Source organism: Enhydra lutris, unplaced genomic scaffold (genome assembly GCF_002288905.1).
Source record: "Enhydra lutris kenyoni isolate GAN:26980312 unplaced genomic scaffold, ASM228890v2 scaffoldscaffold1, whole genome shotgun sequence".
Classification (NCBI taxonomy): Eukaryota; Metazoa; Chordata; class Mammalia; order Carnivora; family Mustelidae; genus Enhydra; species Enhydra lutris.
Genome location: NW_019154085.1, coordinates 50,100,061 through 50,122,616, shown reverse-complemented (window position 1 = coordinate 50,122,616; position 22,556 = coordinate 50,100,061). Strand labels below are relative to the sequence as shown.

The window sequence follows — 22,556 nt, the reverse complement described above, 5'->3', positions numbered from 1 at the left end:
GGGGAGCTTGGAATTTAGTAGCATTTTGAAACAAAATTTTATGCTATAAATAACAGCATCAACAGGTATTGAAGAAATAGTCTCTATGCATGCAGTGTGTGTTATTCAGATCACTGATGGGCTGGAAGCATAAAGATTATGCCACGAGGGGGATAATCCCCTTACAATAACCCCAGTGTTCCCTCATGAGTCTGCACCCCAGCTTAGGAAACCTTGCAATGATGGGAAAGAGCCTTTGGAGGATTTTGAGCAGAAAAGTAACATGATTAGATCTACCATTGAAATATTTGTGGGTATTTAAGGAATCGAAAATTTGTAAAATAATGAAGATTCTCAAAAGAAAGGACTCAGAGAAAAAGTTTGCTATCACATGACTTCCTCTGTCACATAACCAGAATTATTTAGGTTCCTTGTTGGGCATTAACAGAAAGGGCAAAATTACTAGAAGTGTCTTCATGTCGACTGTGAAGCAGCCTGTGCCCCCAGATTTCTATTTTCAGCAAGATTGAGACTGAGCATTGCCATGAAGATGTTGTGTGGACAAGGGCCTCTGCCTCTCTGACTTTCCATTTCTGAATATCTGTGGGCCGCCCCCATTCCTAATTGCATGTCCTCATCCTCCTTTGGATTGGGGCATTGTATTTGTAAGGATGAGGATACTGTATTTGTAAAATAGCACTGGGGCTCTTTTGAGAACATCAGATTTCTTAGTCAGTCGACAGGTAAACTAGTTCTCATTTTTATATGAATTACTGTTGGCTGCATTGAATAGGGGACTGATTATGACCTAGATCCAGTTCTTGACATAGAAAGTTGTACGTGTTCTCTCTCGAATAGAGACCCCAGGTCTCTGATAAAAATCCTCGTGAAAGACAAACTAGAGATCTTTCCCACAAATATTGACAGATGCTGTAGTTACAGTGTTCACATCTACACCTATCAGATCTCAGCCGACCTTCTCGGATGGGTGACGGTCCCCATGCATTTCCTTCCCTTGATCTGTCTCTCAGCTGATTCTTCTGCAATGATTCTTTTGTTTACTTGAATTGAACACAAATTTGATTTAAGGGTGTTTTCTCCCACGTAACAACAAAAAAGGTACTAGATCTGAAACATAAGAAACTGTTTTGAGTGGCAATGAGATGCCACCCATGTGGACTAATGTATCATTTAAAAAAATACTATCCCTACACTAGTCTCTGTCTGGGAATTGGCCGGAGGAGATCTGTCTATCTAATAAGGCTCTTCATCACTAGGTGAAATACAAAGAAAAGTATGAAAAGGAACGGGGAAAGCCCATGTTGGACTTTGAAACACCAACGTACATCACTGCCAAAGAGTCTCAGCAAATGCAAAGTGGGGTGAGTCCTGTGAAACACACCACACTGCAAACATGCCGTCAAGCTGTTCAAAACCAGCTCTGCCCACACACATGTATCCAGCCTTCTGGTATCCAAAAGTAGTAGATGATGGAACTTGTTTTCATGTGCTCACTAAAATGTTTCCATATCAAATCTTATGGTTCGGTTATACTAAATGTTCCAAACAGTAAATATTTAGCATCTATGTTTTATTTCAACTCTTTTATTTTCATAGAACATAGAACATAGAACATAATTTTCATTAGAACATAGCAGACTAGTAACTCTGAAATTATATTGAATGTAATATGATTTTTTCTTTGATAAATGAAAAGTTCCCTCTGCACAGACCCACCCTTGGCTTTAGATTACTCTTTTTTTTTTTTTTTAAAGATTTTATTTAGTTATTTGACAGACAGAGATCACAAGTAGGCAGAGAGGCAGGCAGAGAGAGAGAGGAAGAGAAGCAGGCTCTCTGCTGAGCAGAGAGCCCGATGTGGGGCTCGATCCCAGGACCCTGAGACCATGACCTGAGCCGAAGGCAGAGGCTTAACCCACTGAGCCACCCAGGCGCCCCTAGATTACTCTTAATAGGAAGTCCCAGGCCAAACAAAAGAGTAATGATCAAGGTGTTTATTAAAACATCAGATGTCAAGATGCCATATTTCCTATATTAGAAATGTAAGCACAAGTATCTTAAAAAATTTTTTTTTCCTTTTTAACCAATGACAGAGAACAATGGAATCTTATTTTGAATTTTACAAAGTCTGTTTTCATTAGGAAACAGACTTATTTTGGGTTGCTTTTTACTTCTCCCCTGTGGGGCAGATCCCCAACCATAAAGATAAATGGTTGTTAATAAAGTAGAACTTTGTGAAGCTTTCTGGTATAAAGAGGCCAAATAATCAAAAGTTTAACATAACTTCATAAAACTGGTGAATCTGGGTAAAGGGTCTATGGAAGTTCCTTGTCTAGTCTTGCAACTTTTCTGTAAGTTTAAAATTCTATCAAAATTAAAAATTATTAAAATGGAGTTCTAGCATTTATTCTAAGTCTCCTGATGAGACATCCTAGACCAGGGATTGGAGAGGAGATGGGGGAGCTTGTGACTCTCTCAGTGGAGGACAAAATCTTAGGATTTCTCCATGTTTTCACTGGCCACTTTATTCAGAGATTACAAATAAGAAGTCATGATTATTTAAAAGGCCAAATTTGCATTTCATGCCCTCAGGCTCTTCTTCCTCTGTGGTTTTATTTTCCTCTTAACTTACTTTTTGTTCAGAAGTAAACTCTTGTTGCCTCAGGAGAGATGACAGCAGATTCAGAGTCTTGGTGGCACAGGCTTCCTTCCACTGTCCTTCCCTGCTGTGAGGCAGACAGTGGGGCAGCCCCAGATGCAGTGCTGGACATATGAATGAGGAGCCCAACAAGGCTTCTCAAATTCTGAGTCTCCTTGAGGCTGTTTGTTGTAAACAAAATATTTCCAGAACAACCACACTACCTTTCAAACGAGTGACCTTTAGCAAAACAATGATCCAGTTAAGGGGTCATACATGGAAGGACTGTGTTGTAATTTTTTTTTTCTTCCTAGGTTTGAGAAACAAGTTGTAATAAAGATTGTTTTTTTAATTTGTGTTTCCTTCCTAATCACATTAGAAAGAATATAGGAGAGATTATGAAGAGTCCATTAAAGGCAGAAACCTGACAGGCCTGGAGGTCACACCAGCTTTATTACATGTCAAATATGCAACCAAAATAGCCAGCGAGGTAGTGCCCACGTGGTCTTTGCTTTCGCTCTTGATCCCAATAATTACACTAATGACCCTCATCAGTGTGATCCTTCTACCATTTTCATCACCATCTAACTTTTGTGGGTTTCAAGTTGGGTTCACGTGTGTTTGGTATTACCACCTAATCTCTTACCCACGTTAATTCTTCTCATTTTTTAACTGAATACCTAACGAAATGTGCTAGTTTCTTATTTGATATTTCATATCAACCAATGAAGCTTATACCCCACCTTTATCATATCTTTAATCACTAAACTGTCACTATTAAAACTGGAGGGTTTTGTTTTGTTTTTTGTCTTTGCTTGTTTTTCCTCTTCACCTAAGAGGAATGATCCAGGCTTTCTTGTCAGTGACGTTGCTTTTGTTTTGTGATACAGAAAGAATACAGGAAAGACCTAGAGGAAAGCATCCGTGGGAAGGGTCTCAGTGAAATGGAAGACACACCTGACATGCTGAGAGCAAAGAACGCCACTCAGATCCTCAATGAGGTAGGATTGGAGCGTCTTCTCCTCCCTAGCCAAGTTACACAAAAAAAAGAGAAAGAAGAGAGATAGAGGTTTAAATTTCAAATTCCATATCCAACATGGTTATTAACTGTTAAATAAAATATATCTTAGTTTGCAGTGAGTCAGTATTATAGTTCGTGTCCATTGGCTGTCGTAATCTGTTATTTATCTAATAGGATTTGATTTGATCATGAACCATTTGGTGTGCTCATTTAAATTAAAAAACCACACTGGAGTGTTATGCACCTAAGTTCGGGACTAGTTATATAGCAAACCAGATTTAAAATGTCCTTTTTACTTTAAGTTGCTAAAAGTGTTCAAAAGGAAGCCTTACGTGTTGACGGGGAATAGCAAAGGTGAACACTAGCAACCAAATAGTGGTATAGTACGTAGATTTACAGTATCTTTGTGCGTTGACTACCTCGTTGTGGAAGTTGGGTAACTCTTGTTTTAAATGCTGCTACAGAAAGAATATAAGAGAGACTTGGAGCTGGAAGTCAAAGGAAGAGGCCTGAATGCCATGGCCAATGAAACTCCCGACTTCATGAGGGCCAAGAATGCTACTGATATTGCCAGTCAGGTCAGTGCTACTGTTCCACGTCAACCTTTTTAAAAAAAAAGAAAGAAAGAAAAGAAAAGAATAAAAGTGATTATAAGTTGTCCTTCAGTGTTGTCCACAGTGTTGTCCTTCTATTATCTTGCTTGGTTGATTAATAGTATTGTGTCTAGAGTGGCATTTTAAAATATCTACCTGGTGAAATCCATTCTGATAGAAGGATCAGAGGCCTTTTTTTCATCTTTCTGAGTCTATAGCCACAAAAGACATTCAGAGCAAAGGGTAGAATTTGGGGAACTTGAAGCTAGGACAGATTTGGACATCCTGGTCTGGTTTCTTAGTCAATACCCACAGCCCCCCTTGCTTGGCAGGGAGCCTGCTTCCTCCTCCCTCTCTGCCTGCCTCTCTGCCTGCTTGTGTGTACTCTCTCTCTGAGACAAATAAAATCTTAAAAAAAAAAAAAATACCCACAGCCCCATTCGGCACCAAGAATTCCTTGCTTAGGACATTTGGGGAGTTCTTTCTTTGCCTTCTCTCAGGATCTAAATTTAAAAGGTAGTTTTTAACATCCCACATTATCTTTTGCTTATTTGTTCTGCTCCCAGCTCTTAGGTATGTAAACAGTCCATACTTTACTCCGTGTTGATTATCTCTCTCCTTTCCCACTCTTTCTCTCTCCCCACCCCCTGTGCCCAACTAGATAGTAAGTCTTTCAACAACTAGGACTCAACCTTTCTGAATCTCACTCTTTAGTACGAAGCTATAACCACAAGAGGAAAACTATATGTTGAGTTTGAAAATGAATGAATCCTTTTGGAAAAGAAATATTGACCACCTCATACTCAAATGAAATCAACAAATATGTACATTGCAAACATTTACCTAAGTGTTGGGTGTTCTTTTGCAGATTAAGTATAAGCAGTTAGCAGAAATGGAAAAAGCCAATTTCACTTCTGTGGTTGATACTCCGGAGATCATTCATGCCCAGCAAGTCAAGAACCTTTCAAGCCAGGTAAGGACGTTCATCGCAATATCACTCATAGACCCCAGTCATGAAGTCTTTCCATTAATACCCAAGTAGGCTCTTTCAAATCACAGATTTGCCCAGTAAAGGAGAGGGGATTCATCTGTGATGCAAGTTTGAGTCAGAGGTCAGATTTCTGTATCAGAATTAAGATAGATTTCATGAGGGAACTTTTGAGGTACTGAGGAACTCTTACATGGTAGCATCTGTGTTAACGAAACAGTATTTTAACCTGTAAAATCTCCTATAATGTGGATGTAAACTGTATATGTGAATCTGGAAGGAACAAAATAGATAGTCCATACCTGGATTGTCAATCTCCTTAACCAGATTGACCTATGGCATCCCCAGCAACCACTCGATCTAACCCTACTTCCTCCTTGAGGGATAACTCTGAGAAATGGAGGAAAGTATGATGTCTTTCATACACCAGGATGTACCCCTGTTTGTTTTAATCTTCAGTGATATCAGAGATCTTCAATTTAAGAAGCTCCCAACTGTCTTCTGAGCAATGAATTATAAAGCCATAGTGGCCTGAGAGGGGCTGTGCTTTATAAACACAGGGGAGTATAGGTTTCCTGGCCCACACTGGAATTCTGAAGCTAGTTATCCTGATGTTGGCCCTGGAAATCTGTTTTTATTTGTTTCTTTGTTTGTTTTTGTTTTTTTTAATCTTCACAGGTGATCTCTTAGTGGCCACTTGGGTCAGGGGAATCATGGATTTAAGTCCTTCGTTAGCAACATACAATTTTATATCCTAAAATAAGAAATGAAGAAGTATCAATAGAGAATGGTTTATTTAAGAAACAGATATATTCAAATGGGAGAAACGAACCTTTTGGGGGGAGGTGGGGGTGGGGAAGCATTTTATTACCAAAATTATCTGGGCCCCAAACTACCATGTTGTGTTCATTGAAGGAGGCTAATATTCTTGAGGCTGTGAGAGGCTTGCCAGCCCTATAACCTTGAGCCTTTTCCCATTGCTAATCTTTAAGGAAAACCCCAGAGTGTAGGCCTATTCGAGGGAAGATTGAAGTAGCTCACTCTGTTCTCTTGGAGCTTTCCTCCGCCAGGTTCCTCAAGGCCTAAGACATGGCCAGGCAGGTTTCTTCCTTTCTGGTTCAGATTAGATTTACCTTTCAGTGGCACGGAGGTACTGGTGCTTTTTACAAAATTGCTTCTCCATTTCCAGTGAAAAGTATGTATTTTATGTCTTGTAAGTCTCATACTGGGAGTCAATGCAAGCACTGTGAACAGACCTACAAATTCAGGATAACATACTAAGTATTTCCTAATGCCTTTCCTCTCAGAATACCCGCCAAGTTCCAAGTGCAAGCTAACCACTCCTCTTAGTGACTAGCACTAGCTTAGCAAATCGGCTAAGGCAGCTTTTGCTTAATCTTAAGAAAATAAAACAAAAAGAAAAGGAGGACTGGTCTTACCCCTTTCCCAGGACAGTGAGAACTATCTGCCTTATGTTTGCATAACTAAGAGGAGTCATTCAGGTGACTTTTTCTGGAACAAGGAAGGTGGTGAGCAGCTTTCTTCCCAGAAATCTTTGTTTTAACTGGCTTCCTGTTCAAAGTCTAGGCTGTAATTTCTTATTGGTTGAAAGGGCTTCTTTGTTGCCTTCGAGGAGATTAAATCTTTCAATGCATAAATATAATTCATAATTTGTGTGTAATACAATTTAGATGAAAGAGATATAGAAGGAATAGTTTTATCCCCTTGCAAATTAGCGAGCCTTTCCTCAGCCCTCCACACCCAAACTTCCCTGAAAAGTGGGAGAAACTGGAGCTAAATAAAGATGGAGAGAAAAGTGAAAGGACTCAGTGATAAGCAATAAGAGCAAACTCTGGCCTTAAGGTGGATTAAGCGTTCTGATCACTGATTGCGGAAGATTAATGGAAGTGAATCTGCTCAATCTCTGGGGATGATGGCACTGGTGTGGGGGGAGGAGGAGGCAGAGTGGTGCCTAAGTGGGGTGTCTCTCAACTAGATGGGGGCACCAGATGTGGGCCCATGATCAGGTGGAAGCTGGTGGCCCTGGCGGTGAAAGAATTCACCTAAGGCAAAAGAATTCTACCTTAGGTAGAAGTTTGCCTCAGACACCACAGGGGTGGAGGGCAGGACAGCAGAGAGGCACTCTGTGAGGAGGTGGTGTTGCGGGGGTGGGGGGGTGGGGGGCTGTTTTTCAAGGGGTAAGATGCGTAGGGCAACTTAACGGAATTCTCTGTTTGGTAACTGCGCCTCATTGTAAGTCATCCACTGGTCAGTTAGGCTTTGTGGATATTTTCAGCTGGGTCTCCTCATGGGCTTTTCTGCATCCCATTGATCAAGCCTGTTTGCCTGTCAGCGGCCTCCACACAACCAAGGCAGGAAAGCCCAAGAACAGTGATAGCTGGCTCAGCTGTGGCCGGTCAGCTGGTCATAATGGTGGCCCCAGGTCTGTTCAGTAGAGCCTCTAGTCAGAGCCGCATTCTGGAAGTGCCTGTTGGTCCTGCCTGCCTCTTGTGTCTGGTAGCCAGGAACCCCAACACACCTGTGCAGAGCTCAGCAAAAATCTCCTTGCCAGCAGCTTTACAGAGGCCTGCTGATGGCTCTTAACCTTCCTGCTTTTCTTTCCCTGCCTGTGGGTCGTGTGGCTCCTGGCTAAACAGCCCGATCCGCTTCAGAGTAGACCCCCCATTGCCAGGAGCCTGGTTGTCTGTCACCTTCCTCTGTGGACCAGCCAGCAAGGGCCTCCTTCTGCTGTCTTTGCCGTGACAGTGGGTTTTAGTAAATACCCATGCTCAGTTCTCCCAGAAAGAAAAGACCTGGTGCTCACTGACCACGAGAGGGCTCTGCTTTAGAACTCCCTAACATCCACGAACAGTCCTGAGACCACGAAGGACTTTTCTTCTGCTGAGCAGGAATGGCAGTTGTAGGTCCCATTGGCCCATTTCCCTGTGGTAGTCATGGAAAGGCCTATTTAGCCAGAGCAGCTCCATCTTGGTTGAACAGCCATTTTGTTGTTTATGCAGTAACACTTAAACTGACCCTGCCCCCCCTCCCCAGGGGACTTACTTAAATGCAAGTCCGGGTAACCAGTCCCAGGTAACAGAGCCCAAATACAAGGGCAGGTCAGGCCAGGTGGAGACATCCAATCAGTGGGGCATGCATACTGTCTCCCTAGCTACCAAGGAGTGTGGGCCCCGCCTTTTGGGCGCCTTTTGGGCGCCAATTCTGACCAAGGTGATAGGCTAGTTCAGATAGCTACTATGGGGTGAATTGTAATTCAGTTGGCCACCTGTGTGGGACCTAGCATGGCTGTGCAGCTTTGTGTAACTTTTTGTAACTGTGTGTTACAACCTCATTGGCCACTGTGTGTGGCCAGGCTCAACCACGTGGCCTTTGCCCTCTAAAAGTTAGTCTGTAAGGCAGGGAGGGGTTGCCCTCTCTGTAAGAGGCAGCCCCAAAGGGTCGGTTTGATTCTCGATGCTTGGCACGAAATAAAGTTTTGCTTGATCTCCACCATTTTGTATCAGTCTCGCTCCTTTGATCACGGACCCATCAGTCACCATCCTTATTCCTTGGAATCTGTTTTCAGAAAAAGTACAAGGAAGATGCAGAGAAGTGCATGTCCTATTATGAGACTGTTTTGGACACCCCAGAGATACAGAGAGTCCGGGAGAACCAAAAGAACTTCAGCCTTGTAAGTTTTTGTTGACCCTAAGACACAGCCCACTGATACCTGGGATAAGGTGGGCACAGTGGTGCCTCTGGGCATAGACAATGGGCCTTGCCTCCAAGAGGGGGCTCTGGGGCCGCCCTACGCAACTCCTACCTGTGGGCCAGGAAACATGTGCTCCATTCTTCTTCAAGATCACCTTATAGTCCCCAAATCACAGCATGAAATACCACTGCTACTTTGTTAGTGGCTTCTTGTCACTGTATGTGAACTATCGCCATCTTCTATTAGTGGTGACATCTGTCTTTTTCAAAATTAATTCAGGCAGGGATGCATTTTTTTAAAATCTAACTTGACACTCTACCATTTTTAGGGTTTTTAAAAGAATTTTATAACATTCTTACTAAAGAATTTCCCTTCAGCTATTTGAGTATGATTATTATGGCGTAGACGTTTGGTTTTTGTTTTAATTTGGATTTTAACTTCCCTTACACAATAGAGACAATTTAAAATACATTTTAAAATGTTGAAATCTTAACAAGATGTTTACTCTTTCTTCATAGCTCCAATACCAGTGTGACCTTAAAAACAGTAAAGGAAAAGTTACAGTTGTTCAAGACACACCAGAAATACTGCGTGTTAAAGAAAATCAAAAGAATTTCAGCTCGGTATATTTACTATTTATTTTCCATTTAATGCTAACCTAATACTTGCATTCTCCTCCTTAAAAATATGCTAGCCTCGGGCGCCTGGGTGGCTCAGTGGGTTAAGCCGCTGCCTTCTGCTCAGGTCATGATCTCAGGGTCCTGGGATCGAGTCCCGCATTGGGTTCTCTGCTCGGCAGAGATCCTGCTTCCCTCTCTCTCTCTCTCTGCCTGCCTCTCCATCTACTTGTGATCTCTCTCTGTCAAATAAATAAATAAAATCTTTAAAAAAAAATATGCTAGCCTCATGTTGATTCAGACAATTAACATCTAACCTCCCCAGTTAATACTAGTGGTTATTTGATAACATTTCCCATACTTTGCTCTAAACACATCACTCCAGAAACCATTTGAAATAACACCTTAAATCTGCTAACAGAGTAACTTTTCTTTCTTTTTAATTTTTTTAATCCCACAGCAATAACATGTGTTGTCTTGCTCCATGAAGATGGATTTCTTTTTGACATTGTGATTTCTCCTATTATCCTTCCCCAGAATAAATGACTTTACATTTCTTTAATGGATTTTGTTTCCTATAGAGGGGTCTTTTTAAATCAGCATTTTCCCAGTTTTTCTCATCCTGTATTGATACAGTACAATAATTTTAAAAGAAATCTCAAGATCTGGAAAGTTGTCCATGTTGTAAATATGGCAGGATTTCTGATGCTGACGTGGAAGACGTCAGATCCTCTGGCACACGGCTAAGAACATTCTCTAGTGTCCTTTGTTTTCACAGAAGCCATGTTTCCTAGTCTTCCTCCAGGAATTGCTGGGCTTTCTTTTCTTCTGTGTAACATTGTCCTGATTCTGAATGCCCCAGGTTTTATACAAAGAGGATGTCTTACCGGGAACGGCAATCGGAAAGACCCCTGAGATGATGAGAGTGAAGCAAACACAGGATCACATTAGCTTGGTAAAGACATGCCCCACAACCCACCCCCCCACCCCCCCACCCCGCCCAGTCCCTCCCCCATAGACTCATCCGCTGCATTTTCTGCCTGCCTCGGATCATTTACTTTGAGGGCTGAGCTGCACTCAAAACTTTTGTCACCAGAAGAAGCTGAAGCTGCTGAAGTCGGTGCCTGTAGTGAGGGCCATTCCCCAGTTAGTGCAGCCCAGGCAGGTGGCAGGAAGGGAGGTTACCTGTGGGAAATGAAGAGGCCTGTGTCAGAGCAAACCAGAGCTGGACAGTGGTTAAAGTGATCAAAACAGATTTTATTCAGGACTGTTACAATAAGGGAAAGAGATCTCAGTATGGAACTGGGCTGAATTCCAAAAACTGCAAGGAAGAGTAAGGATTTCTAATTGGGCGGGGGCGGGGGCGGTGAGGGGGGGGTGGAAAAGGAGCCCGGGGGGACAAGAGAAAATATCAGGGGTAAGAGGGGTTCTGCCTGAACCTGCCTAACATGATTTTTGCTGGTGGCAGGCCAGGGTGACCAGACGTTGCCTGGTGGGGCTGGTGGAGTAAGGAATTTGGTCAGATATCAAGGGTGAAGACATACCAAGGGTAGGGGGGTTTCTGGCTAAACTGACTTAGGATTCTTGCTAAAGTCAGGTGATACAGAGATAGACTCGGAAATCCAAAAGTCGAGGCCTCTTTGGGAAGAAGATTCAGAGGACCCTGACTGAAGTTTAGTCAGGGAGAGACTCCTTGTCACTTGTAAGAAAATAGAATATGTTAAAGTCGAAAATTCAAACTTCCTGGATATATGTTGTGAACGTATTTGTCCTAGCCAAACGAACTGTTGGATAGAACATCTGAGTGCACAGGAAAGATAAGGGGCTATAGTCTGAGTATGGACTCCCTAACCACTTCACCCCTAACGGACAGGAGAGCGACCAAGAGTCCTTGCCCATGGCATTGTTCCCTGACCCGGTGTTGGAATGGAGCCCCGTGCACACTAAGTATAGAGTTTGTATTATTTAACTGTGACTTTACAAACTGCAGAGCTCCTAACCAAACACATGTACGTGTTCCCACTTTTATATTTGCAGGTGAAGTATAAGGAAGCTATTGGCCAAGGAACCCCAATTTCTGACCTGCCAGAAGTAAAACGTGTCAAAGAGACACAGAAGAACATTAGCTCGGTAATGGCCCGTGGGCTCAGCATATTTGTGCACCCAGTCACCTCCTGGTTGTTCCCTAGCTCCGGGAGTGGGGTGAATGGTGGGCTGGGAATGGTGTGAACCTCCCTCCATCCTAGCTAAGAAACCTCTGTTTTCACACCATTCAGGAACAGAAGGGACTTGGCTTCTTTAATGATCACGCCTGCACTTTCTAGAGTAAAAAGTGCCAATGGTAGAAATTAGGTTATCAGACTGACCTGGAGTTAAAAGATATAAACATAAAAATGACAAAGTATTATACATTTTATGTATATTATGATATATTAGATAATTGGTATATAAATTTTAATTTTATATAATTATACATATATAATATTAAATAATATCATATGTAATATTTTGTGTTACTCCAGTGTATATATTTGCATGTATGTGTCTCTTGGGACACTCTCCTCTGTCCGGAAAAACTCTAGGTAGACTTTTGAAGTCTCTGCAGTCTTCTCCTCTCCCTTTCAAGAACTTTTGCCCCATATCCTCTGCTATTTTGCAGATGCAGTGTATGTTAAGGTGCTGGCTGTCCTCCCTCTACCCACAATGACATACTATATATTAAGCATGTTCTCTGTGAGGAATTTCAGACACCTGTGATAGTGGATGTGTGTCGGGGGGTGTCCCTCATGCCTTAAATAATCAGGTTAAGCATATGTTTCTCCCAACCTCTGTCAGGTTAGCCCAGTCTCTGCTCCCCATCCCAACACATACACACACACAGTCTCTCTCTCTCTCTCACTCTCTCTCACTCACTCACCCACTCAGCTTTCCCATCCATAAGCACATTGCAAGCAGTCGCTGGCTGCTAGCAAGAGACCCTGTGGAGTTTGGGAAATAGTTTATGGCCAATAAAAGCCGAGGGCCTTGGTCTTAGAGATTCTGCTTGGCACTGGATGACTGAATTCTCATTTTGTTGCCATTGGGAGACATTTGATATTTCTCTTGCAAGTTATTCATATTATTTAGATCTCTTTCCTGTCTCACTCTTCTCTTATACTCTGGCTTCCTTGTGGTACAAATTATGTAGAGTTTTGCGTCCACAAAAAAAAAAAAAATGCCTTTAGTCACTTTTGATTGCAACTTCCTGTCTCTCTCTGATTATGTTTTGTTCTGCTATCCATGATCTCGGTTCTGCTGCTTTGCTGGGTAAAGAAACACAAGTTTATATTAAAAAAGCAGATTTTTAAAGATCCCTCAAAGTTTCCCAGCAAAACAAAGATAGCACCCCTAGTTTGTCAGTGATCTGGGGAATTAATCTGTGACTTAAACCCCCTGCACTGTTCCTGTTGCTCCCAATCCATTCTCAAGTACACCCTTGACCCATTTATTTAAAAAGAATTCATTCATTCCTTTAGGCTGACAATTCTTAAGAGGGAAGAAGGAAAAGAAGGGGGCCAGAGGTTCAGGAAGTTCCTTACACTCTTCCTTAAAATTTATAGACCTTTGATATGACCCCTAAAAAATAGGGACTTCCCTCAGTTTGAGAAACACTAGTTTACATGCTCCAACAACCATCAGTAGGAATTTCAAGGTCAGATGCTCTTTCTGAAAAATATACTTTTAAGTCTCCTCATATTAAGAGTACCTACAGACTAGGCGCCCCCTAGGAATTTTCAGTAGAAAATACAAAACAAACTTTCCAAACGTGAAGGAATAGAGTATCATATGATTAGAAAATTTTAAACCAAGGAACCCATTTATTAAGTACAAATCTACTGTGGACCCACTAATACTAAATGTTATGAAATGGTTCAGTTTTTCTCATTGTTGAATTTATTATTTTTTAATGCATTTTAGGAATGTTCTAAGTGTTGACAATAGAAAATGCATAATTTAGTACCAAGTGTTCAAGGGTAGTAAAGTCACTTTTGAAGAAGGAACATAAATGTTTGTGGAATTTGTTTTCCTTCTTCCTCGTATGTCATACTTGAAAGCTAGATTGTTTTAGGAGTTTCCACCACATAGCTCACAGATGTAGCTGTAATCCAAAGGATTCATAGTCATTTCACCTTTTTGGCTATTCTAATTATCGTCTACAGGTTATGTACAAAGAAAACTTGGGAACAGGCATTCCAACCCCTGTCACTCCAGAGATTGAGAGAGTCAAACGCAATCAAGAGAACTTTAGCTCGGTATTTACAAATATATCAAATAATTTGAAACTCTGTTTCCCCACTTAAAAGTCTACCAAAATAACCCATTATCCTTTTTTCAAAAAGTAACATCTTAATTCTCTGTGTGTGTGTGTGTATGTGTGTTGGGGCATGGGGGCGGGGGGCAGTGTTATTAACTGACCAGAACCATCTGGACTTACAGAAAGTGATTCACTTTTCTGGTGGTACTTTAACATTTTTAGCGACTGACAAGTGTGAAAACTTAGATCTAAAACACTATATGTAGAATTAACACAAGATTCCCCGTCATTATACTCATTTCCTGTAACTTCAGTGCTTTGTGTTGTACTTTTTTATCCCCAGAATTAACATGGTAGAGTTTATCATTAAAGTTGTGAAAAAAAAGTAAAAGCATTATCCTTACTAAGTATACTCACTAAGAGACTCCCTCTTCACACAAACAACCTGCCCCTAATTTTTTCCCTTCCTTAATCTTTGTGCCTGTTTTGAATGTCTTCTGGGTACTTTCTTATATCTCACAGGTTTTGTACAAAGAAAATTTGGGGAAAGGAACCCCAACACCTGTCACTCCAGAGATTGAGAGAGTCAAACGCAATCAAGAGAACTTTAGCTCGGTATTTCTTAGGGGGCAAAATATAAAATCCCTTAATTCTTATCTCAAATAATATTTTTTAACACATTACGAACATGGTTTTTCTTCCTGTAAAATTACTAAACTCATATAATGAAGATAATGATACCAAATATTACCTTAGTTTTCAACCTAAACCTAATTTAGTATTTACTTGAGTTCTGGTGTGAAATTTTAACTGTGTTTTCCCTGAAACATAATGGTAGATCACTTTCCTTAAAAACCCATAATACTCAGTGTTTGTTCCTCCTTCCCCAAACCCTCCTTTAATAACAACAGGAATTTCTAACTGGTGTGACACAAATCGAAAGTAAAAATCTAACATCCCTTTAAAAGACCAATGTTAACTAGAATTTTATTTGTACTTATTCTGGCTCTGTTTGATGTATTTCTTGTGTTTGTAGCATTTTGTAAAAGAATGTGATTCTTAAATATTTTCATTCAAGAGATGGAAGAGCAATTTACAGTTAAGTCAGAAATGTGGCTCAGCTATTATTTTTTGTATACCATGAAAGATAGAAATGAGCTTCCCTTTGGAATAGTTTAAGGATCATTGAAAGCTAATATTTATTTAGCTTTTAATATTATTAATATTTATTTTATTCCCCCAAACCTCTTTCTCTTTCTATCTGGTTCCCTAATTGAGTTACCAGCTCATTATGGATATTAATTTCAGTCAACTTGAATTATTTGATAAGGCCTCATCCTTCTGTCTTTGAGTGAAGACCTGTGACTCCTGCCTGCAGCCTGGCAGCTGTGTCTTTATTAATGCCACTCAGGCAGATCGCACTGTATGTGATGAAATGTCAAAGATGGTCAGTTGTCCCATTTCTTAAAGTTGTCTTGGCCTTGTATGCCATTACAAAAACAAAAAAACTTTTAGGGACTGTTTTGAAGATCAAGTTACCTAAAAGATGGGTCCAAGCTGATGTGACTGTTGGTTTTGTGCACACAGATTTTGTACAAAGAGAACTTGAGCAAGGGGACCCCCATTGCTGTCACTCCTGAGATGGAGCGAGTCAAACACAATCAAGAAAACTTTAGCTCGGTATTCTGGAGAAAGCTCCTTTAATTCCATATTTAAAAAATAATTTTCTAAAAAACAAAACTTCTCACTATTAGTCCCTTTAAAATAATCAATTTAACATTTTTTAAATTTCATCAACTGAATTCTGTTTTCCACGTCATTTACTTACCATTTTATTCTAACATTTTATACCTTCCATAATTGTCCCGTAAAACGTTTAATTGGTTCCTTTCCTTCTCTTTTCAACTTCTGTGTTGCTGCTGGGACTTTTGAAGTTCATTGATGTCCAAAAAACCCAAGCACTGTAGCTCTTATTTACTTGGGACTCTTAACTTAAGATGCTTCCTGGTTAGCTTTGTCCAGAAACGCAGTACCCAAGGCCACATGTAGAAATAGTGGCTCTTGATTGGGAATGGCAGTTACCTCCACCTACATCCTATCTGGTTAAACACATGACAGAAAAAGAAAGTAGCTCAGTGTTTGAACCCAAAGCAGCCTTATCTTGATACTTGTGCTACAAGCCATTCCATGAATAGAAATCCAGACCTTCTGATTTCTTTTAAATATACAAATCAGATCATAGACTTATATTTAATGTTACTTTTTATTAATATTGTTGAAAAATTCTGTAATGGTCTGTAAAACTTATGTATAAGGATCTTAAGAGTTACTTACACCTGAGATAGAAAATCACATGTCAGTAGTGAAATTTAGCTGGATATTTTGGGGGCAGAGGAGCAGAGCAGGGTTTTGATCCAAAGTAGTTTTTGTGAGTTCACATATTTTCAGAAAGTTTGATCCTTCCACATGATTAGATCAGTAACTTTCTTTGGTCCCACTGTCTTTTTGTTTTGTTTTGTTTTGTTTTCCTTCGTTTCTAATTACTGTTGACTAACAACCTTTCAACTTTGTGAAGTTGTCAATGTAAATTAGTTTCACTTTTGGAATGTTCACTGTTTTCCCTGTGGGATGATGGTGGTGGTGGTGGTGATAACGATGATGATTTCTTCTTTTGGAAGAATAAGGTTTGCATTAATTTTCAAAGTTATATTTTTTTCTTCAATATTAGAGTAAGTATATTGTTTATATCTGAGATCTTAATGATCCCAATGATCCCAGACAATTTTTTTTTTCCTAAGTAACCATTAGTATTTGTTACACAAGTTGCATTTAGGCAGAATTGTCCGGTGGTTTATATAGCTTTTAAGATTCCATGGGAAAAAAATTAGTACTGTGTATTAAAACATTAACTTTCAGACTTGACCACCTCCATAACTTGGATTTATTCAACAAGGACCAATTTTCCTATACTACACAGATTTGGCCTAGGGTTTTAAATATTTGTTATTCTGCAAAACAGATGTTCTATGTAGGGAAGATAAGTTTGCCAATCTAATTTAAAAATAATTTTCCTATTATACACTAAGCACTTTAGTGCTCTTATGAAATTATTTGTAATTTTTTCCTTAATTCCCAACATGGGGAACACACCTTCAATATAATATGAGTTAATAGTGAGGTGAATATCAAATGCACTGAAACCATAGCTAAGAAAATACAGAGCATATTCTCATCCCGATCTGTGTGGAAGAAATAGGTTAACTTGGTGAATTTGTCATTCCCGTTTGATGTCTGTAATCTCATACTAGGGTCCCTACAGGACAGATGAAAGGGCTGTTTTGACTGCTCTTGTTTTTTTCTGCATGCTTTCTTGTGTTGTACAGGTGTTGTATAAAGAAAACCCTGGGAAAGGGATCCCAATTCCCATCACTCCAGAGATGGAGAGAGTCAAACACAATCAAGAAAACTTTAGTTCGGTATTTAAAAGAAAAAAAATCCCTTTAACTATTTTTAAACCAAAAATTAATGGCTATATTTTAAATCTAATCAGCTTATCCCAATAAAAACTCTGACATGTCTTGTTCACAACTTAATGCTGCCATTTCCTGTGAATCTGTTTCCCCATTTTGGTTAAACATTAATACCATCATTTGACTTAAAAGTGTTCAGTAGTATATCCTAGCCCTTAAAAACATAACCTTCTCAGTGTCTAAGAACCCACATTTATCCTGCTTTGGCAAATTTGAAGTGGACGTAAAGCTTACAAAAATATACTTAGCAAAAACTGAGCTATCGGCCTCACTTCCTGTTCTAACCTTCTCTGTTCCTACTGGTATTTGTACAGATATTGTGACTTTTTTAGCATCTTGTCATTGCTCTCCATTGCTTTAAAAATAATTAATTCTTCCCAATATATCCATGAAAACTAAACATTAAATACTTGGACTTCTTTTGAAACTCAACAAAAGAAGGTTTGTGCACATGTACCTTTATTTATACAGTGTTTATTAAAAACCCAGATTTCTTTATGTGGTTTATTAATAACATTTCCAAATCAAAAATAACTTCCTCGGTTCTCCTTTTGTCTCTTAACATTTTTACTCTTTTTCTTCCTCATAACAAACTGGGCGGGGCAGGGGAGTACTAATTGTTCCCTTCCATGGTGCACTCTTGCTCCGAGCTACAGAGATTAATTCAATCAACAAAAGTAACAAAACTTTCTTTTCCTATCTCTTAGTTTTTTGCTGCTCTTTCCTGCATTCCCTTACTTAAAAGTGTGTCTTTAGGCTCCTACAGGTTGGATCTAGAAGCTTCTGATATTTCCCTTCCTCCTACCTATTCTCTTCCTCTTTGCCCTTCTTCTCCCTACTTCTCCCTACTTCTACTCCCTCCACAAAAGGGGGAAAGTGGTTGATCGCTCTCCTTGTTCTGGATGCTTTCTTATCATACAGGTGCTATACAAGGAAAACCTGGGGACTGGAATTCCAATCTCCATCACTCCTGAGATGCAGAGAGTCAAACAGAATCAAGAAAACCTTAGCTCGGTATTTTGGAAAGAAAGTGAAAAGAAGATGCCACTTAACCTCATAATTATATAATACTTAACATTTATTCCTTTTTAAAACCCACTACCCTTCCTTTGTTTCTAATATACCTCACTTAGCAAAAGGACAATACTTTTTGCATTTTTATGTTACTACTATGGATTCAACTTTTTAAAACATTTTAGTTCTGATAGCGATTCCATCTGGTTATCTTTAAATATATATATTTTTAACTTGCTTGGATAACAACAAAACTGAGTTCTAACAATCTCAAACCCCCATGATTGTCGGGAGGCACTGTACTCATAGATGAAATAACATGAGTAACTGACACCCTTTCCCCAGCAGCTGAGGTCCTTGCTGCCCTAGAGACTCTGCTTCCCTAGCCAAACCTTTGCCGCCATTAAAGTATTTTGTGGCAGCTTGCCAACCCGTTAACTCCCAGCTCCCTGGACTACTGTGTCATTGAGTAACAAGGAAGTTGAACTCACAGTCTTACAACAAATGAAATGTTACTTAACTTTTTTTTTTTCTGGATGCTTTTCTCATTACACAGGTGTTGTACAAAGAAAATATGGGCAAGGGAACCCCTTTACCTGTCACTCCAGAGATGGAGAGAGTCAAACACAATCAAGAAAATATTAGCTCGGTACTTTGGCAAGAAAAGAAAAAGCTACTTCTTTAATTTAAAATAATACTTATTAATCTTACTTTAAAAATAAATTAAGTTTTGTGAATTTTGTTGATCCCATTTATCTTTCTCTCCTAGAAGGCTACTCTTAGCTTTAACCCCATAATAACAAGATTGCTTTAATCTACAAAGTTCTAATATCAGGAAGTAACAGATTTTCCAATAAAATGTCCTTTCGCTCATTTGTCCCCAAACTTACTGTCTACCATCCTCAAGGTCTCTTTGTTTTATGTACTCCTGAAATCTGGGGGGTGGCATCGTAGGTATGAGAGCTCTTTCTGGAAAATTGGAGTTGTGATCTTGTTGTCTGTTTTTGCACCTATTGACTTTAGGTTCTAATTTACCCTGTCAGATTTAGACAAAGAGACCTTGGGAAAAATAACCCCTGATCCTCTCCTCCAAGGATAATGGCATTTCTTTTCCATTTGGTACTTTAAAATATTTAAAAAAAAAAAATCCACTTGTTCTTTTAGTTTGCTTGGATAACAACAAAATTGAGTTCTAACAATCTGAAATCCCCCATGTGCTCGTTCGGAGGTACTACGCTCAGAGAAGTGAAAAAAATAAGATCCACTAGTGGTTTCAGAAAATAATTTATCAATTTACGTAAAAATGAATTGTCACTCAAACTGTTTTTTGCTTTAGCAGTTTTAGTTGTTTTGTCTTCACTGTGGTCTGTACCTGCTAACTTTTAGCAAACCATTTCCTGTAAGCCTGTGCTCTGTGACATATGTTTATAATGTAGCGGGGGTTGGGATTTGTATGGGAAGATGTTAGCTCATGTTAGGCAGAATCTGGTGGGCCTCCAGTGGTTGGTGTCTGCAGCTTTCTCCTGCACTAAAATGCGTGGCACCAGAATTAGCCAGGGTATTTGTTAGGTCAGACTGCTGAGTGCTGTCCCACAGTTTCTCGTTCTGTGGGTCTGGTGTGGGGCCAGATGATTTGTGATTCTAGCAAGTGCTCGGGTGATGCTGACCTTTCTGTTCAGGGACCCCACTTTAAGAAATGCTACTTTAGCAGAATCTTTCTCTTGAATGCCATCTCCCAGACCTCCTGTGTCCCCATGAATGACACTGGACGGAGACACTGAGGTAAAGGATTTATCATGACGCTAGTGATACAATTGCTGAAAACGTTTTTCTTTACTGATATGTTTGGTGAACTAAAGCAGGAGGCAGAGCGTAGAAGACAGCAGGGGGGGAAAGAGTAGGAGGAATCCTTGTTTTGGGGCCCGCAGTTTTATGGATGTGTCTCTATGAGTTTAAGTGCTACAAGACAGGCCAGTCCCCCACTGCCGTAGAGGGAGCAGCCCCACCTTCTCAGTGTCAGTCAGTCACATGCCCTTCAGTCCTGTTAAGATGATCTGTCTGGTGCTTGAAATGCATAGATGAGCAGTGAAATGAAGGCCTTCTCTCATCCCTTTTGGGTACTCTGCAAGTTCTGTCTTGCAGTCCGCCAGGATTTCAGGGCACGGTCCTATCCTGGAAATACGTGTCTTGCTGTAACCACACTCAACTTCATTTAGAAACCTGCTCCTTTCCGCCTAACCTTATTGCCCAAATGGTTTGGCACCCTGAGCCTCATAACAAATTATCTATTCCATTTAATCTTTTGGTAACTGTACTTTTTTTTTCTTTTTGCCTTTTTGGATCCACTGGACTCATGTAGGTTTTGTACAAAGAAAGTGTGGGGAAAGCGACCCCAACCCCTGTCACGCCAGAGATGCAGAGAGTCAAACGCAATCAAGAGAACATTAGCTCGGTATTGTCTTGAGAAACGAAAGTGTTTTTAATTTTGCAAAGTAACCCCTGCCGTTTGGCCTGCTCCTAACTCCATCCCAGGTTAAACACAAGCAAAATGCCAGTTTTTAAGAATCTCCTGTAAATAATATACAACACTTACTATTGCCATTAACTGGTTTTAAGCTTTCTTCTTGAGAGCTGTTCTCACTCATGTAACAGATTAAATGTGGAGTTTTCACCCCAAAATTGGATTATGTTGAATGGCTTGACTATTACCTCTTCGTGATTTTCGGGTCCGACTTTGTATCTCACAGGTGTTATACAAAGAGAACCTGGGGAAAGCGACCCCTACACCCTTTACTCCTGAGATGGAAAGAGTCAAACGCAATCAAGAAAACTTTAGCTCGGTATTTAGGAGAGGAAAAAAAGAAATTGTTACACTTTTAATAAGCCTGGCAAATGTGGTTATATCACTAATTTATCTCACAGTTTTCCAAAACCTTCCATTTATTTTTAAAAATTCTTCTTTACCCACTTAAACCAACCCACCCCACCCTACCAGCTCAACCTGATTTAATTCTTTTTTCATCTTGTGCTTTATACAATAACATTTTAATGGCTTTATCTTCCTGACGTGTTTCTTATAGAGTGTGATTTAATTGAGCCATAACACCAGCTAGATGACGGTTTTCAGAACTGGTTTTCTGCTCTCTGATGTCTGGATGCTCTCTTGGCTCCTCTAGGTATTATACAAAGAGAATATGAGAAAAGCAACTCCGACACCTGTTACTCCAGAGATGGAGCGAGCTAAGCGCAACCAAGAAAACATTAGCTCGGTATTGTTGAGGATTAAACACAGGAGTAGTGCAACGACTTGGAAAATAACATTTTAACATATAAACACGCCTTTCTCATTCAACTGGGAAACACACTAAAATAAAAAAAAAAAATGCAACATCTTGAAAAATAACATTTTAACACCATAAAAATTTTTGTGCACCTTATTCAACTGAAAATTTACTTTAAAATTAACAGAACCGTGCTTTTAAATTCCAAATGATCATACTAAGAAATAACAATTGCCAATGTCTTCCTTTCTTTTACTGGGGGGTTGGGTAGTCTTACATAACCAACTGTAACAAATTGACTTCCTAACATCCTCAATCTCCTGCTCCTCTTTACTTTTAAGGTACTTTATGAAACAGGTAATATTCTGAGACGGATGCCGCCTTTGGCTTTGATATTTTGGGTTTTTCATGTCTAGAGGACTTTGATTTCTGTATTAACATTGGTTTATGAAATCTGGGCATAAACCTATGAAAATGATCGCTTGTTGGAAAGGTAGTTGTTTTGGAGTATCTGGCTGGCTCAGAAGAGCATGCAACTCTTGACCTCAGGGTCATGAGCTAAAGCACCATGCTAGGTGCAGAGACTACTTAACTGAACTTTAAAAAATTTAAAAGGATAGTAGTTTTGAATGTTAGAATCCCATCTAGTGTCAAATACCATACAATCTGCTGGTGCTGCAATTCCTAGTAAATTCCAAAGAATACTTTCTTCCTATCCTCTTTGAAATTCTATGCCTTGTGTCCTTTGAAAATGAAAGTTATACTTTCAAAGTCAAAACATGTCCTTTCTCTCCTAAGGAGAGTCCTGCCCATTCATCCTCATGCTTATCTGTTCTACTGTTAGTCAAGGGCATCACTGGGTCTTTTC

General features: G+C 39.9%; 1 protein-coding gene across 1 annotated transcript in view; it reads left to right on the top strand.

Moving 5' to 3' along the window:
- LOC111149725 (nebulin) overlaps positions 1–22,556 on the top strand; it is a 201,455-nt gene that overhangs the window by 172,392 nt on the left and 6,507 nt on the right. Inside the window, exons 120-134 of the mRNA XM_022507000.1 lie at positions 1,257–1,361; positions 3,018–3,128; positions 3,529–3,639; positions 4,124–4,237; positions 5,121–5,225; positions 8,827–8,931; positions 9,471–9,575; positions 10,432–10,524; positions 11,607–11,699; positions 13,769–13,861; positions 14,386–14,478; positions 18,964–19,056; positions 20,767–20,859; positions 21,155–21,247; positions 21,584–21,676. Of these exons, the coding sequence (XP_022362708.1) occupies positions 1,257–1,361; positions 3,018–3,128; positions 3,529–3,639; positions 4,124–4,237; positions 5,121–5,225; positions 8,827–8,931; positions 9,471–9,575; positions 10,432–10,524; positions 11,607–11,699; positions 13,769–13,861; positions 14,386–14,478; positions 18,964–19,056; positions 20,767–20,859; positions 21,155–21,247; positions 21,584–21,676 (1,500 nt within the window). The remainder of the gene's footprint in view (positions 1–1,256; positions 1,362–3,017; positions 3,129–3,528; positions 3,640–4,123; positions 4,238–5,120; positions 5,226–8,826; positions 8,932–9,470; positions 9,576–10,431; positions 10,525–11,606; positions 11,700–13,768; positions 13,862–14,385; positions 14,479–18,963; positions 19,057–20,766; positions 20,860–21,154; positions 21,248–21,583; positions 21,677–22,556) is intronic.